Source organism: Mobula hypostoma, chromosome 1 (genome assembly GCF_963921235.1).
Source record: "Mobula hypostoma chromosome 1, sMobHyp1.1, whole genome shotgun sequence".
Classification (NCBI taxonomy): Eukaryota; Metazoa; Chordata; class Chondrichthyes; order Myliobatiformes; family Myliobatidae; genus Mobula; species Mobula hypostoma.
Window position 1 is genome coordinate 76,108,714 of NC_086097.1, and position 14,800 is coordinate 76,123,513.

The 14,800-nt window shown below is 38.9% G+C and overlaps 1 protein-coding gene across 3 annotated transcripts in view; it reads left to right on the plus strand.

The window, feature by feature from the left end:
* The window catches only part of LOC134348092 (rho GTPase-activating protein 11A-like), a 69,066-nt gene that overhangs the window by 37,154 nt on the left and 17,112 nt on the right, over positions 1–14,800 (plus strand). For 2 of the 3 annotated variants that reach the window (XM_063050969.1, XM_063050950.1), the window contains exons 6-7: positions 4,583–4,729; positions 6,924–6,995. In XM_063050969.1, coding sequence (XP_062907039.1) covers positions 4,583–4,729; positions 6,924–6,995 — 219 coding nt within the window. The remainder of the gene's footprint in view (positions 1–4,582; positions 4,730–6,923; positions 6,996–14,800) is intronic. The other variant, XM_063050960.1, reaches the window with a different exon arrangement.

The following is a 14,800-nucleotide window of genomic DNA, read 5'->3' on the forward strand; positions in this document are numbered from 1 at the left end:
AAAAGACAAGAGGTTATGTTGCAACTTTATAAAACTGGTTAGGGCACATCTGGAGTACTGCATAGTTCTGGTTGCCCCACTTTAGGAAAGATGTTGTGGCTTTGGGGAGGGTGCAGAAGAGGTTTACTAGGATACTACCTGATTTAGAGGGCATGTACTTTCATGAGAGGCAAGACAAATGTGGGTTGTTTTCTTTGGTGGGGAGATCTGATAGAGATTTGTAAGATTGAGTGGTGTGAATATAGTAGACACAGAGTATCTGTTTCCAGGGTAAAAATGCTTAATATCAGGGCAGGTGTTAAAAGTGAGGGTTAGATTCAAAGTGGATGTGAAGGGTAGACCAGGCAGCCAACATTTTATGAATGATATCTATTCCTGAGGGTTCACTTAGACTTTTAGTGATTTTGCTATTAAGCTAGTATAGGTCCTTCTCCAGCTTATGTATAGCCCAGGGGTAGGCCAGATATGGCCTGCGAGCAAATATTGAAATACTATGCTTATCCGGCCTGCGAGCGGTTTTTTCCTTATTCTGAGTGTTTCATGTGACCACACTGATGGACATGCATGGCATCTTGTTACACTGGTCCCAGGTTCTGTTTTGTTCCAAACCAAACACTGGTATATACAAATAATGGGAAGACAGACTACCTTATTAATATGTATTAGATACTCTCCATGCACGCGCAGGTTTTCAGATGGGATCGTTCAAATTTGTAAACAGAAACAACGTCACTATGTTTTAACAAGAAATCCACGCTAAATATCCAGATATTTACATGTGCTACGATACTTGTTGAATAACTCGCGTTTCAAAATAAAATCAAAGAAAAAAATTCCAATGGCAATGAATGCAAAACGCAGGAAGGTAGACGCTTAGTGCCAAAAAAGCAGTGAAAATGAAGAAAATACCCATGCCAGCTATGAAGTTTCAAAATGTATTGCAGAAAAGATGAAGCCTTTTACAAATGGAGAATTTATCAAAGAATGTTTACTGGCAGTAGTGGATATTGTTTGTCCTGAAAAGAAATCTTTATTTGCATCTATCAGCGTGTCAGCAAGAACGATCACACGGCAAGTTGAAGAAATGTCAGCAGGTGTTAAGAGTTGTTTAAGGGATGCCTGCAACGAATTGCATTTTTTTTTTCAATTGCGCTTGATGAGAGTACAGACTTGAGAGACACTGCTCAACTTGCAGTGTTCGTGCGAGAAGTGACCTCAACTTTTCAAATTTTTGAAGATTTTATTCAATTAATTCCTATGAAGGACACAGTTACTGGAGCAGACGTTCTTGAAGCTTTGCTGAAAATAATGTCAGAAATGCAACTTAATGTGTTGAAGCTAATTGGCATCACAACTGATGGGGCACCAGCAGTGGTGGGACAGGAAAACTAAACTGAGTTCTTTGATTACTAATTGGCATCCTTGGTTAAGCACAAATGATTTTCTAGCATGTGTTATTCATTAATTTGAGGCAAAACATAACTAAATGTATTCAAATGCATAATTCCCATATTTCAAGTTTTTTTTTATGGCATTTATCTAGCCCACAGTCCACTCATTAATATGCAATCTGGCCCACAGAGGCAAAAAGGTTGCCGACCCCTGGTATAGCCTGTACATACAAGGGAAAGTATAGAAGATTGGCAGTATGGATTTGTCAGCTGCTGTGGGGTTGTGAGCATCTTCTGCCACCTGAGAACTCAGTTTGTGGCTGCATTTCTGACTTGCAAGCTATTCGGGTTATGAGCATTTCCCAGGTTTGTAATCTAGTCATTACTTGAGACGGCCTGTATTGGAAGTCAAGTTCCAACAATTATCATTTAACCAATTTATCTTTAAGAAATGAGACTTTCTTTTCAATCTGACCCCCCAAAATAAAATGCAGTTGTAAGTTTAGCTGCTGAAGCTTCCATCCCAAGATTTGTACAGGTTTCACCCGCCATCCGAAGGTAAGGCGTTCCTATGAAACGGTTCGTAAGCTGGAATGTCGTAAAGTGAAGAAGCAATTACCATTTATTTATATGGGGAAAAATTTGTGAACGTTCGCATACCCAAAAAATAACCTACCAAATCATACCAAATAACACACAAAACCTAAAACAACAGTAACACATAGTAAAAGCAGGAATGATATGGTAAATACACAGCCTATATAAAGTAGAAGTACTTTTCTACAATCATTGCCGCACTGTTCTCCATAGCGAAAATCTCACACAAGCGCTCTCGGCGGAAACATTCTCTCCAGTAACCTTTAAGCTGTGAAGCTGCCAAATCATACCAAATAACCAATAAAAATACACAGCCTATATAAAGTAGAAATAACGTATGTACAGTGTAGTATCACTTACGGGAATCTGGAAGACAGCGCCGAGCACACTGATGATGGTGTGTTAGGCTGAGTCATCGGAGGTTGGGGTGGTGCAGTGGTACCCAACCTCCGGGCAGCGAACCGATACCAATCACAATCACCTCTGATCTGGGCCCACATTTAGGTGCCGGGCGGCACCTAATTAATTAGCTTGTTTCTTTTGGCTTTTCTCTTAAAGATGTGCTGGGTGTGTCCCGGCTACTGCTGCATTCTCTGTGGCCCGGGGTTGGGGTGGTGGGACACTGGGGTGTCAGCTCATCGTCATCAGTTTCCATCAGGGTAGGCAAGTCATCATCTTCTATGTCTGCCTGCCTTGATGTCAAAGGTCGAGGTTCGTCGGCTGATGTGGAAGGTTTGAGAAACGACAGTATGCTTGTCTGTTAGCCTCGCATATTTTTCTATCATCTCATGAAGTTACATCATATTCAGTTCTTAGACAACTTCACTTTTGGTCCATTTGCTACTGCATTCGGTTTCGATTGTTATCTTTTCCTCTTCCAATTGTATCAGCTCTTCAATCAGTTCTTGGTCATAGGATGCCAAAACCTCTTCAACATCATCTTCCTCGGCTTCCACAAGCCAAACTCACTTTGTCCTTACTTCGTTCATCACGATTGAAATGCTTAATTATGTCTAGTTTTACGCTAAGTGTAACACCCTTACGAGCTCTTTTAGGCTTTTCTGATATCTTCGAACTCATCTTGCTACGGCTGCTTATAGGCACATGTTTGAACAATGCCGGCTAGAATGCAGTTCCGGGGGAGGAGTTTGGCTGCTTGGGGCGCGAGCTTTTTTTCGCGCGCTGTCTTTTTTTTTGTAACAGTGAAAACACCTTCTGTTAGCGAAAACAGGTAGCTAATATAGGTCTTTCGTAACAGCGATATTTCATAAAGCGAATATTCGAAAAGTGGGGGACACTTGTACTACAAAATTAAAAAGAGCAATTCTTATAAATTTGTGGAAATTTGCCATCCTTAAGTTTACTTGTTCTCTTTATTGTATTTTACCTTATTTAGGAATTATTTTTCTACAAGAATATCATTTAAAATAGTTATTGTCGTTATTAATTCAGAAGTTATGATCTCTTTAAATGCTTCTAAATATAAAACACAACCTGTTATTAGTTGTATATAACAGTTGTTATAGCAAAAGCCTAGCTAATGTTGAGTAGTCAGGTCTGCTTCATGGAAGAGCTATGATAGTGAAGACTGGAACTCACTTTGACCTGTGAAGCTACAGAAGGTTCAGCATGATTACCACGAGTACAGGTAGCCTTGCAGATAATGATAAACATCAAGCTTTTATTACTTTGTTATGAACTATCAGGCCAACTGAAGTATTGTTTAATTGAACCATACTGCTTACAAGAAATTTGGTTGCTCAAATCTTTTTACTTGGTTTGCTGCTTATCAGTGTAACCACCTCCTCACAACAGACTAACCTCCAACTCGGAACTCAACTAACTCTCAACTTTTTTTTTTCCATTCAATTGTGCCTCCCAAAGCCCCTTTTCCAATTTCCTGGCATTTGATTCATATCATGTCTTTATTTGCCTCTTTTCTATTTTTTTTAAACTTCAAACTCACCTCTTCAACTCGGTAGTTAGTCATCCTTCCAAAATACACTCTTATCTCTAGTGGTTTCTTTTTGCCGGTTCAGGTTTTTGCTAAGTGCCCTGCCCCATTTTAACGTGTTCTTTAAATAATATTGAAAACTGACATTAAAATTTGCAAATGCATGTCATAAACACTTTGAATTATCACAAAGGTGTTCACAAGTTGACATTTTTAAATGCATTGAAACTTTATGCAAATATGGTAGTCATTCTGGCATCATGTATGTAACATTATACATGCTGGTCCATTTGGGGCTTCATTTTGCACTTTATTGTCTTTTATACGTTAATCTGGAAAAATAATGTGATTGTCACAAAGTCAATAATATACACTGCTAACAACACAGACACACAAAATGCTGGAGGAACTCAGCAGGTCAGTCAGCATCTCTGGAAAAGAATACAGTCGATCTTTCAGTCCGAGATCCTTCATCAGGACTAATGATAGATCTCAGCCCGAAACATCAACTGTACACTTTTTTCCATAGATACTGCCTGGCCTGCTGAGTTTCTCCAGCATTTTGTGTGTGTCGTTTGGATTTCCAGTATCTGCAGATTTTCTCTTGTTTGTGATTGAGCATACACTCCTATTTCTTCAGGTTGTGTTCCAGAGTTTATCTTGGAAAAAATTCCAGCAATGCTTGGTGATTGTGTAGCATCTAAAACGCCTTCATTAGAAACCTTGGAAGATGGAGATGGTTCAAGAGTGGAAGAGAGCAAAAGAAGAAGGCGTCGAAGTGTTGGAGGTTAATAAAATTTTTTCTATGTCATTTATTTTCTAAATGTTTTCATATTATTTTATAGATTATTGTAAATCTATCTTTTATAGCCTACAATATTTACTGGCATGTTTTTGACACTTAATTCTGTTAATCATAATCTGTTTTCCATGCACATACTGTTACAGCCCTTGGCAGTGAATACAGCATTTAAAAATGCTCTGAAGTCTTAGTTGAACATATTGAATAGAAAGTTAGGGCTGATAATTTTCTATCTTTTATTTTTAATTCTGAGTCATATGTGTCTTTTCAAACCTTTATTTTTCTCTGTCCATGATAAAAATAGAAATAGAAATGTTGTATCATTTCTTAATGCATGCATTACTAAATGACAATAAAAGAGGACTGCGTGTCTTCATAATCTAATCTAATAAAAATATAATGCGGTTTAAGCAAAGGATGTTTCCGTGTATTTTCCTGCTTTCCATTTTGTGCAATTATTAGCAAGGTGACCAAAAAGGTTCTTTAATTTGCTGCCAACCTCAACTACCTGTCAATACACTACACACAAGCCATTAAAAGTAACATGTTACTGCTTGGTTATGCAGTTCTTTGGCTTTTTCTAAAATATATGAAAACCTACCTTTAAGTAATCTGAATTGATTCATTTTATGGTGTTTGTTAATGAATAAATGTTTTTGTGTTGAACGGCAATACCTTTGTAGAGATAACTGGAGCTTTTGCATTTTTGTCTGAAGTATGGCTGGATATGTTGTTTGACTGTCTACAACAGACCTTGAATCAAGTTGGCCGTAACAAGTAGTTCTTGGCTAAAGCATTTCTTGTGAATACCTTGCTTTATCAGTACCCTTGGACAGGAGTGCATAGAATATCAAAGGGCTGGCATACTGTTAGTTGTCTCCAGTAGAACCTTCCCTAAATTGAGAACAGATGTCTGTCAGTTGGCCATTGAAAAAGAAATGAAATTTGTGATGAAAAATGCCAGATGGTAATTCTCAGTTTGAGTGAATAGGCTTTTTTTTAAAAAAAAAAGTACAAGTTCATTGGCATAATTAAAAAAGATGCATTTAATTTTCTTTGAATCTATTTTGATGGAATTTATACTGGCTAAGTATACTTCGCTAATGACATTGTAAAATAGTTACCACGCACTTACATATTTTAGAGTACATTACATTTTTCAGCATTCAACCCTCTGTGTTTGGTATTTATATCCTTAATAGTCTTGCCTTCTGTGGAGAGCTGAAATTCAAACTTGTCAGTTATCCAGTGATGATTTTTTTAAAAATTTCTCAGCAGTGGTCATTATTAGAATCTGAATTTGGTGGCTCCGAATCCTCATGGAAAATTGGAACCAGGTGCTTCCTCCAGCAAATACTTGATAGTCAGTATGGACATGGTGGGCCAAAGGGCCTGATTCTGTGATTGTACATTCTTGACTTGGTATCTGATTTGGCAGATTTGCTACATTTTCCCATGTTAATATGAATCATTCTATCCAATTACAATAAGTGTAGGGCTACACACAGGAAATGCTGGAGGAACTCAGCAGTTCAGGCACCATCTATGGAGGGAAATATTTAACATTTCATTGGGTAAAGCTATGTGAAATTGGTCAAGAAGGTACAAAAATTAATAGACACTCTCCAGGACATTTAAACTAAATCTCTGGAAAGAAAAATATTTGATCAAAGTTCATAAACCATTGAGTAATAGGCTACAGAATGAAAACCCAATTTACTAAACATAGCTTGCTGTTTCCCCCAAACTTTGTATACAGTGTTTGTAGCCATCAAGCAATAACCTCATTGAAAGTCCAGATCTGAACCAAGATAAAAGCCCAGTGACTAAATTTGTGCAAACTATTGTGGGTATGGCCAAGAAATCTTTTCTAGTATAGAGTAAAGTTTGAATACAAATACAATATGAATATATTCTTAAAATGTTTAATTGTTTAATCCCAGATTTCAAGTAAACTTAGTAAAGTTCAGATGTGCAGTTTGGGATATATTTGTGCTTAGCTGTTCAAATTCTTTTATTTCCTAAAGCTATTAAACATTATTAAATACAAGGAAAAGTACAGATCATTTTATTGGCAAGTGAATTGTTTTGGAATGAACTGTGAATCTGCCAAATTGGAAATTCATATCAGTTAAAAATGTGTGTGGATTTTAATTTCTCTCCCTCTCTTGCATTTCAGATATCGTCAGTGGAGCACTAAGTAAACTTAAATCAAATAGAACACCTGCTACTTCTCACACCGATACATCTGGTAGGTGGAACAAGAACTGTAATCGTGACCTATTTGTACAAAATCCTAAGCAATGTACAAAAAAAAGTTACTTCCAGGAAAAGCAAACTATTAAGATTTAGTAATTTTTTAAAGTCTATCTGTTAATATTGTATCTTGTCCCTTTGCTCCAAACCAAATTCACTGAAATAATGAATGGATAATAACTAAACTTGTTATTTTAAATGGTTGCTGGATTTGCTTCAATGGTATCAAAAGAAATATAAAAATAAATACAAATACATTTAAAATAGAGGTATTTATGGAAGAGCAGAGAAATCATATACTTGTGTTATTATTAAGTTAACAGCCGAACACATGTACTTCTCATTCAGGGATGTGGTTTGGCTTTTACCCAGGCTACTCTATCTAAGATTTAAGAAGCAGATTTATTATTGCTACATGGATTAAGATACAGTGAAAAGCTTGTCTTGCGTACTGTTCATACAGATCAAATCGTTACACAGTGCACTGAAGTAGAACAAGGTAAAACAATAGCAATGTAGAATAAAATGGAAAGACTGTAGAGAAAGTGCAGTGTATTTAAATAATAAATTGCAATGTCATGACAAGGTTGATGTGAAGTATCCATCTTGTATAAGAGGTCTGTTCAAGTGTCTGATAATAGTGGGCTAGAAGCTGACCTTGAGCTTGATAAACATGCTTTCGGGCTTTTCTATCTTCTGCCCAATGGGAGGAGGAGGAATATGTGGGGTGGGTGGGGACTTTGACTATGGTGGCTGAGTTACTGAGACAGGGAGTACATAGAGGGGAGGTTGGTTTCTGTGATGTGCTGAACAGCATCCAGAACTTGGCACTTTTGTTGGCGTCACAGGCAGAGCAGTTGCTCTACCAAATTGTAATGTATTCAGATAAAAATTGGTGAGGGTCAGAGAGGACATGCCAAATTTATTTAGCAGCCTGAGGAAGTAGAGGTGTTGGTGAACTTTCTTGGCCATGGTATCAGCCTTTTTGGACTGGGCAGGCTGTTGATGATGATCACTCCTTGGAAGTTGAAGCTTTCAATCCTCTCAACCTCAGTAGTAGTGCTGTAAACATGAGCATGGGCACTGCCCTGCTTCAAATCAGTGACCATCTCTTGTTTTGCTGACATTTAGGGCAAGATTGTTGTCAAGACACCAAGTCACAAGGTTCTGTTTCCTTCATGTACTCTGACTCATCATTATTACGATATCCAAGTTCAGTGGGTGAGAATCATATGGAATGGGGGGGGGGGGGCTATAAACTGGATAATAGTGGGGCTGGGTGGTTGAAAAGAAGGCATAATTGAGAGAACCTGAGTGGATTAGGAGAGAGAAATATAGAGAAGGTGGAAGGAAGCCATGCCCGGCGGCAGAGGACACTGAATGAGATTGATTGGCAAAAGAACCAAAGCTAACATGAGAACTACTTTTATACAGCAGGTGAATAAAGTCTGAAATACATTACCAAAGTAGTGGAGCCAGACTTAATTTTAGCGGCTCAAAAGGGAATGAATAATTTGCAGAGTTGGGGAGGGGGAAATGAGACTAACCAAATGGCTCTTGTGTAGAACAAGTTAAACTCAAATGATTCTATGGCTTCCTTCTCTGCTCCAAACACTATGTGATTCTGCAAATAAGTTGCAGAAAAAAAGCAGTGAAGGAGCCTTACTACTTAATTAAATGAAAAGTAATAAGTCTGATTTAATTAACAATCTGGCTGTATCAATATTTATTTTAGCAGTCATTATATGGTTGAGTTCTATGAAATGTTTGATAGTTTTGCGCGTAAATTTAGATCCAGATTTGAGTACATAAGAAATAAGAGCAGGAGTAGGCAATCTGGCCTATCTAGCCTGTTCCGCCATTCTATAAGATCATGGCTGATCTGACTATGATCTCCACCTATCTGCCTTTTCCCCAAAACCCTTAATTCCCCTATTATGCAAAAATCTATCCAACCTTAAATATATTTCCTGAGGTAGTTTCCACTGCTTCATCAGGCAGAGAATCCCACAGATTCACCACTCTTTCAGAAAAGCAGTTCCTTCTCATTTCCATCCTAAATCCCCAAAATCTTGAGGCTATGTCCCCGGTTCTAGTCTCACCTACCAGTAGAAACAACTTTCCTGCCTCTATCTTATCCATCCCTTTCATAATTTTATGTTTCTATAAGATCTCTCATCCTTCTGAATTCCAGTGAGTACAGTCCCAGGTGACTCAATCTCTCCTCATAGTCTAACCACCTCATCTCTGGAATCCTCCTGGTGAACCTCCGCTGCACCACCTCCAAAGCCAGTGTATCCTTCTTCAAGTAAGGAGACCAGAACTGCACGCAGTACTCCAGATACGGCCTCACCAGTACCCTGTACAATTGCAGCATACCCTCCCTGCTCTTAAATTCAATCCCTCTAGCAATGAAGGCCAGCATTCCATTTGTCGTCTTGATCTGCTGGGCCTGCAAACCAACCCTTTGCAATTCGTGCACAAGCACTCCCAAGTCCTTCCACACAGTAGCATGCTGCAATATTTTGCTATTTAAATAATAATCTGATCTTTCATTTTTCCTTCCAAAGTGGATGACCTCGCGTTTACCAACATTGTACTCCAACTGCTAGATCCTTGCTCACTTAACCTATCTATATCTCTCTGCAGACTCTCCGTCTCCTCTGCGTAATTTTCTTTTCCACTCAATTTAGTGTCATCAGCAAACTCAGATACAGTAAACTCAGTCCCCTCTTCCAGACTGTTAATGTATATTGTGAACAGTTGTGGGCCCAGCACTGACCCCTGCAGCGCACTGTTCACCACTGATTGCCAACCAGAGAAATACCTATGTATCACAAGTCTCTGCTTTCTGTTCAATCCTCTATCCATGCTAATGCATCACCCCCAACTCTATGCATCCTTATCTTATAGGTAAGTCTTTTATGAGACACCTTATCGAATACCTTCTTGAAATCTGAGTAAATAACACCCAGCTGCTCCCCTCTATCCACTGCATTTGTTATATCCTCAAAGAACTGCAGTAACTTTGTCAAACAGGACCTGCCTTTGCTGAATCCATGCTGTGTCTGCGTGATAAATCCATTTCTTTCTAGATGTCTCACTATTTCTTCTTTAATGATTGCTTCAATCATTTTCCCAACTACAGATGCTAAACTAACAGGCCTGTAGTTACCTGCCTTTTGCTTGCATTCTTTTTTGAACGGTGGCATGACATTTGCCGCCTTCCAATCTGCCGGCACCTGCCCAGACTCCAGAAAATTTTGGTAAGTTATCACCAAAGCGTCAACTATAACCTCTGCCATTTCTTTCAGTACCCTTGGATGCATTCCATCAGGATCGGGGACTTGTCTATCTTTGGGCCTACAAGTTTGCTCAGCACTACCTCTTTAGTGATAGCTATTGTATCGCGGTCCTCCACCATGAAGACCGACACAAAATAGTCATTCAAAGCCTTGGCTATTTCCTCATAACCTAATATTAATCCCCCTTCTCCTCCTCCAAGGAACCTACGTTCACTTTGGCCACCCTTTTGCTCTTTATATAATTATAAAAATTTTACTATCTGTTTTTATATTTTGTGCTAGATTATTTTCATGATCTATCTTCCCTTTCTTTATTGCTTGCTTAGTGGTTCTTTCTTGCTTTTTAAAAGTTTTCCCAATCTTCCAGTTTCCTACTACTCTTGGTGACTTTGTACGCACGAGCATTTAGTTTGACGACGTCCTGTATTTTCTTAGTTATCCATGGCTGGCTCTCCTCACCTTTACTGTCCTTATTTTTAACTAGAATATACTTTTGTTGAGCACCATGAAAAATCTCTTAAGTCTTCCACTGTTCCTCAACTGTCCCACCACATAGCCTGTGTTCCCAGTCTACCCTATCCAATTCCTCCCTCGTTCTGTTGTAGTCTCCCTTGTTTAGGCATAATATACTGGTTTTAGATTTGAACAATTGCACCCTCCATTTGTATGAGAAACTCAATCATACTGTAATCACTCTTTCCAAGAGAATCCTTAATTGCAAGATTGCTAATTTTACCTAACTCATTGCATAGGACGAGATAGCGTGGTTCCCTTGTAGGTTCAGTAACATGCTGTTCAAGAAAGTTATCACGTATGCATTTTATGAAGTCCTCCTCAGGAGTGCCTCGACCAACTTGATGCACCCAATCTATATGCAAGTCCCCCACGATAACTACTGTTCCATTCTTACATGCCTCAGATATTTCTCGGTTTATTGCCTGTGCCTCGTAATGTTATTATTTGGTGGACTGTAGACAACTCCCACCAGTGATTTTTTTTTTTTTTGATTCCCTTTATTATTCCTAATCTCTGCCCAGATGGATTCACCATTCTGCGCCTTAGATCTTGTATCGTCTCTATCGCCCTGATCTCGTCCTTAATTAAGAGTGCTATCCCACCTCCCTTACCTTCCTGCCTATCCTTTGTATTACCTAAGTGGATATTGAATTCCCAACCTCTCTGCTCTGCAACCACAATTCAGTAATGGCCACTAAATCATACCCCTTTATACTGATTTGTGCCACAAGTTCACTGACCTTGTTACAAATACTGTGGGCATTCAGGTAAAGTGCTCTTACTCTCATTGTGCCTTTAAAATTTAGTAATCTTTGTCTCTTATGCACTTGACTCTCTGCACTCCACCCTTACTTTTCTGTAACTTCTTTTTCTCTTTTACTTTATTCATACTTCTCCAATCTGTTGAACCCACCCCTCTGCTATTTAATTTAAAGCCCTATCCAAACTAGTTTGGAAGAACCAAGCTAATAAGAATGTTATAGACGAATTTGTGAAATGCTTCAGGGGATTGATTTTTAGAACAGTGTGTTATGGGATCTACCAAAGAATGGACTTTTTTATAGATCTGGTCATGAGTAATGAAGAAGAATTTAAAAGGGATATTGTGATTAAAGATTCCTTGGGAGCTAGCAGCCACAAATTTATAGAATTTCAAACACAATTTGTGGGTGAGCACCACAGGACCAAAACCATTGTTTTTGACTTCAGATCTGTTATAATGGTTTGAAGGTGGACTGCTAAAATAAGCTAAGAGACACCGGATGAACATTGGCAGATATTTAAACAGCTGATCCATACCACTCAGCAGGAATATATCCCAATTAGGAAGAAGCATCGTCTGTGGTTAGTAAACAAAATTAAGGATAACTTTGAATTAAAAGTAGGGTATTTAAAGTGTCAATAATTAGTGATAGCTAGCTTGGAGAACTAGGAAGCTTTTCGTTAAAGAGAAGCTGAGTGCATTATTTGAATATTTTTCAGAACTTGCTAAATTGCGGGAGAATACCAGAATACTTGGAAACAGCCAATGTGACTGAAAGAAGGATAAGCTGACAGTACATAGGTTAAAGATAATTGTTGCAATCACAGAAAGGTGGCTAAGGGAAGGGTAGGGCTAGCAGCTGTGTTTCAGATTATGAATGTTTCCCAGTATTTATTGGGATTACCTTAGTGTAAGGGGCTTAGATGGGGTGGAAATTGATAAAAATGCATTCAAAAAGGTTTCTTGATGCAGAAATTGAAGAGTCTTCTGTGGAAAGGGGTTGCACTCAACCTTCTCATAGGGAATAAGAATGGCAAGTGGTAGAAGTTTTATGCAGGAATCCTGTGACCACGTCTGGTAAACATTAAGGTATTTATAAAAGAGATAGATTTGGTCCTCAAGTTTGGGAAGATAGGTCCTTAAAATGGTAGAAGGTGAATTTCAATGGTTTAAGTCAAGACTTAGAGGACTGTTTCAATTTCAGGTAACCTACTCCCCTATGATCAGTTTTTCTTTCACACTCTTAACAATCCACCCAGGGTCTCTCTTCCTTTGTTCACGTTTTCCATTCTTCCCCCACCTCTTCACCACTGTCAATTGGAATGGGAATCTCTGCCTCAATATTTTCTCACCACCATCCAGGGACATTAACAGCTCTTACAGGTAAAGCAGAGATTAATGAACAGCTCCAATCTGATCCCTTGCATTTACTGCTTGCGATATGGTCTGCTAGACATTGGCAAGACCAAGTGTAAACTAAGTATCAACAATGATTTTTCTAATTTCAGGTAACCCACTTCTTTGTTCCATTCACACTCTTACCATTTCACTCATGTTCTCTCTCCTTTGTTCACCTTTCCCATTCCTTCCTTTCCACCATTTCCTTGACTCATTATCTCCTCTATGGTTTTATCTCTCCTTCATTATTCCATCCCTCCCTTACCTAGTTTCAGTTATCATGTATCAGCCTCTGTCTCTACTTTCTCCCTTCCACTCCAACCATTTTTTTTCTTAACCACACCCCCCCCCCCCCACAACACCTACCAGCTCTATATCATTACTTTCCCTCACTTCTCTTTTCTGGGTGTCTCTCCCCTACAGCCTCAGTCCTGATGCAGGGTCTCAACGCAAAATAACAACCAACCTTCTACTTCCATAGCTACTTTCTCCCAGCAGTTATGTTTGCTCCACATTTCAGCATCTGCATTATGCATTCTCCAAATATATCAATTTGACATTGTTGCCATGTGTTTATTATGTGATGAGTGGAGGACAAAACCTTTTAACACACTCTACATAAATTCTTATAAAATCAGATGGGGCAAAAAGCCATTTGATCCTCCTGAACCTGTTCTAGCATTCAGTTGGTTTCTCCAGTACCTCAGATTTACTTTCTATTCTCATCCTTATATCTTTGTGCCCCCAAATTTATTCACATCAGTTTTGGATGTGTTTTAACAGCTGAACATCCAGTCTTGGGGGATGGAGAATTTTAACCCATCTTATGCCTATGCTAATATGTTACTCCAGCTTATGAACACTTGTATATAATAGAAGCTCTTATAATAGCTTTTGGTTTTTAATCCTTTGTTCAGTTTTTTCTTCTTAACCATCTTATATGAGGTGTTGCTCCTCCAACCTGAGTTTAGCCTCATCAGGGGAAGCAGAGTTGAAGTGGGTGGCTACTGGGAGATCCTGTACCCCACTTCAACTCTGCTTCCCATTCCCATTCAGATATGTCCATACATGGCCTCCTCTACTGCCATGATGAGGCTAAACTCAGGATGGAGGAGCAACACCTCATATACTGTCTAGGTAGTCTCCAGCCCCTTGGTATGAACGTAGAATTCTCCAACTTCCGGTAACTCCCTCCCCCCCCCCCCCATCCCTATTTCACTCTACCCGCTCCCCCACACCAGCTCCCTCATGGTTCCACCTCCTTCTACTACCCATTGTTTTCAGGGCTATGACATCAATGCTTCCCCTCCCCCACCCCTTTGTCTTTCAAATTACTGGTCTTTCAACTGAAGCTACAAGCATTCTTCAAATCCTTCCCCATCTTTCGTTCTTCAGTCCTGACAAAGGGTTCCGGCCCGAAACATCGACTCATTGTTTCTAACTGATGCTGCCCGACCTGCTGAGTTCATCCAGCGTACTGAAAGTGTTGCTTTAATCACAGCATCTGCAGATTATTTTGTATATATAAAGTTTAGTACATCTCAGACTCTTGGAACTCAATTCACTTAAAGTAGGCAGGCATTCAGTTCATCCTTAACTCTTAACGACTTTGCATTTAACTTTTCTCATTTGCTGTTTATTTATATTGAACCACAAAATCTCATGGGTAATTAGATGTAATGCATAGAAGATGAACTGGCCAGGCTCAATTCAGTGGGTTGTAGCCTGCCTTGTATTCCAAATTCAGGGTCCTCTTTTCATAATTGTTGTTTTTGGGTTATTATTGCTCATGACCTTAAGTGTTTTGTATAATTTCTC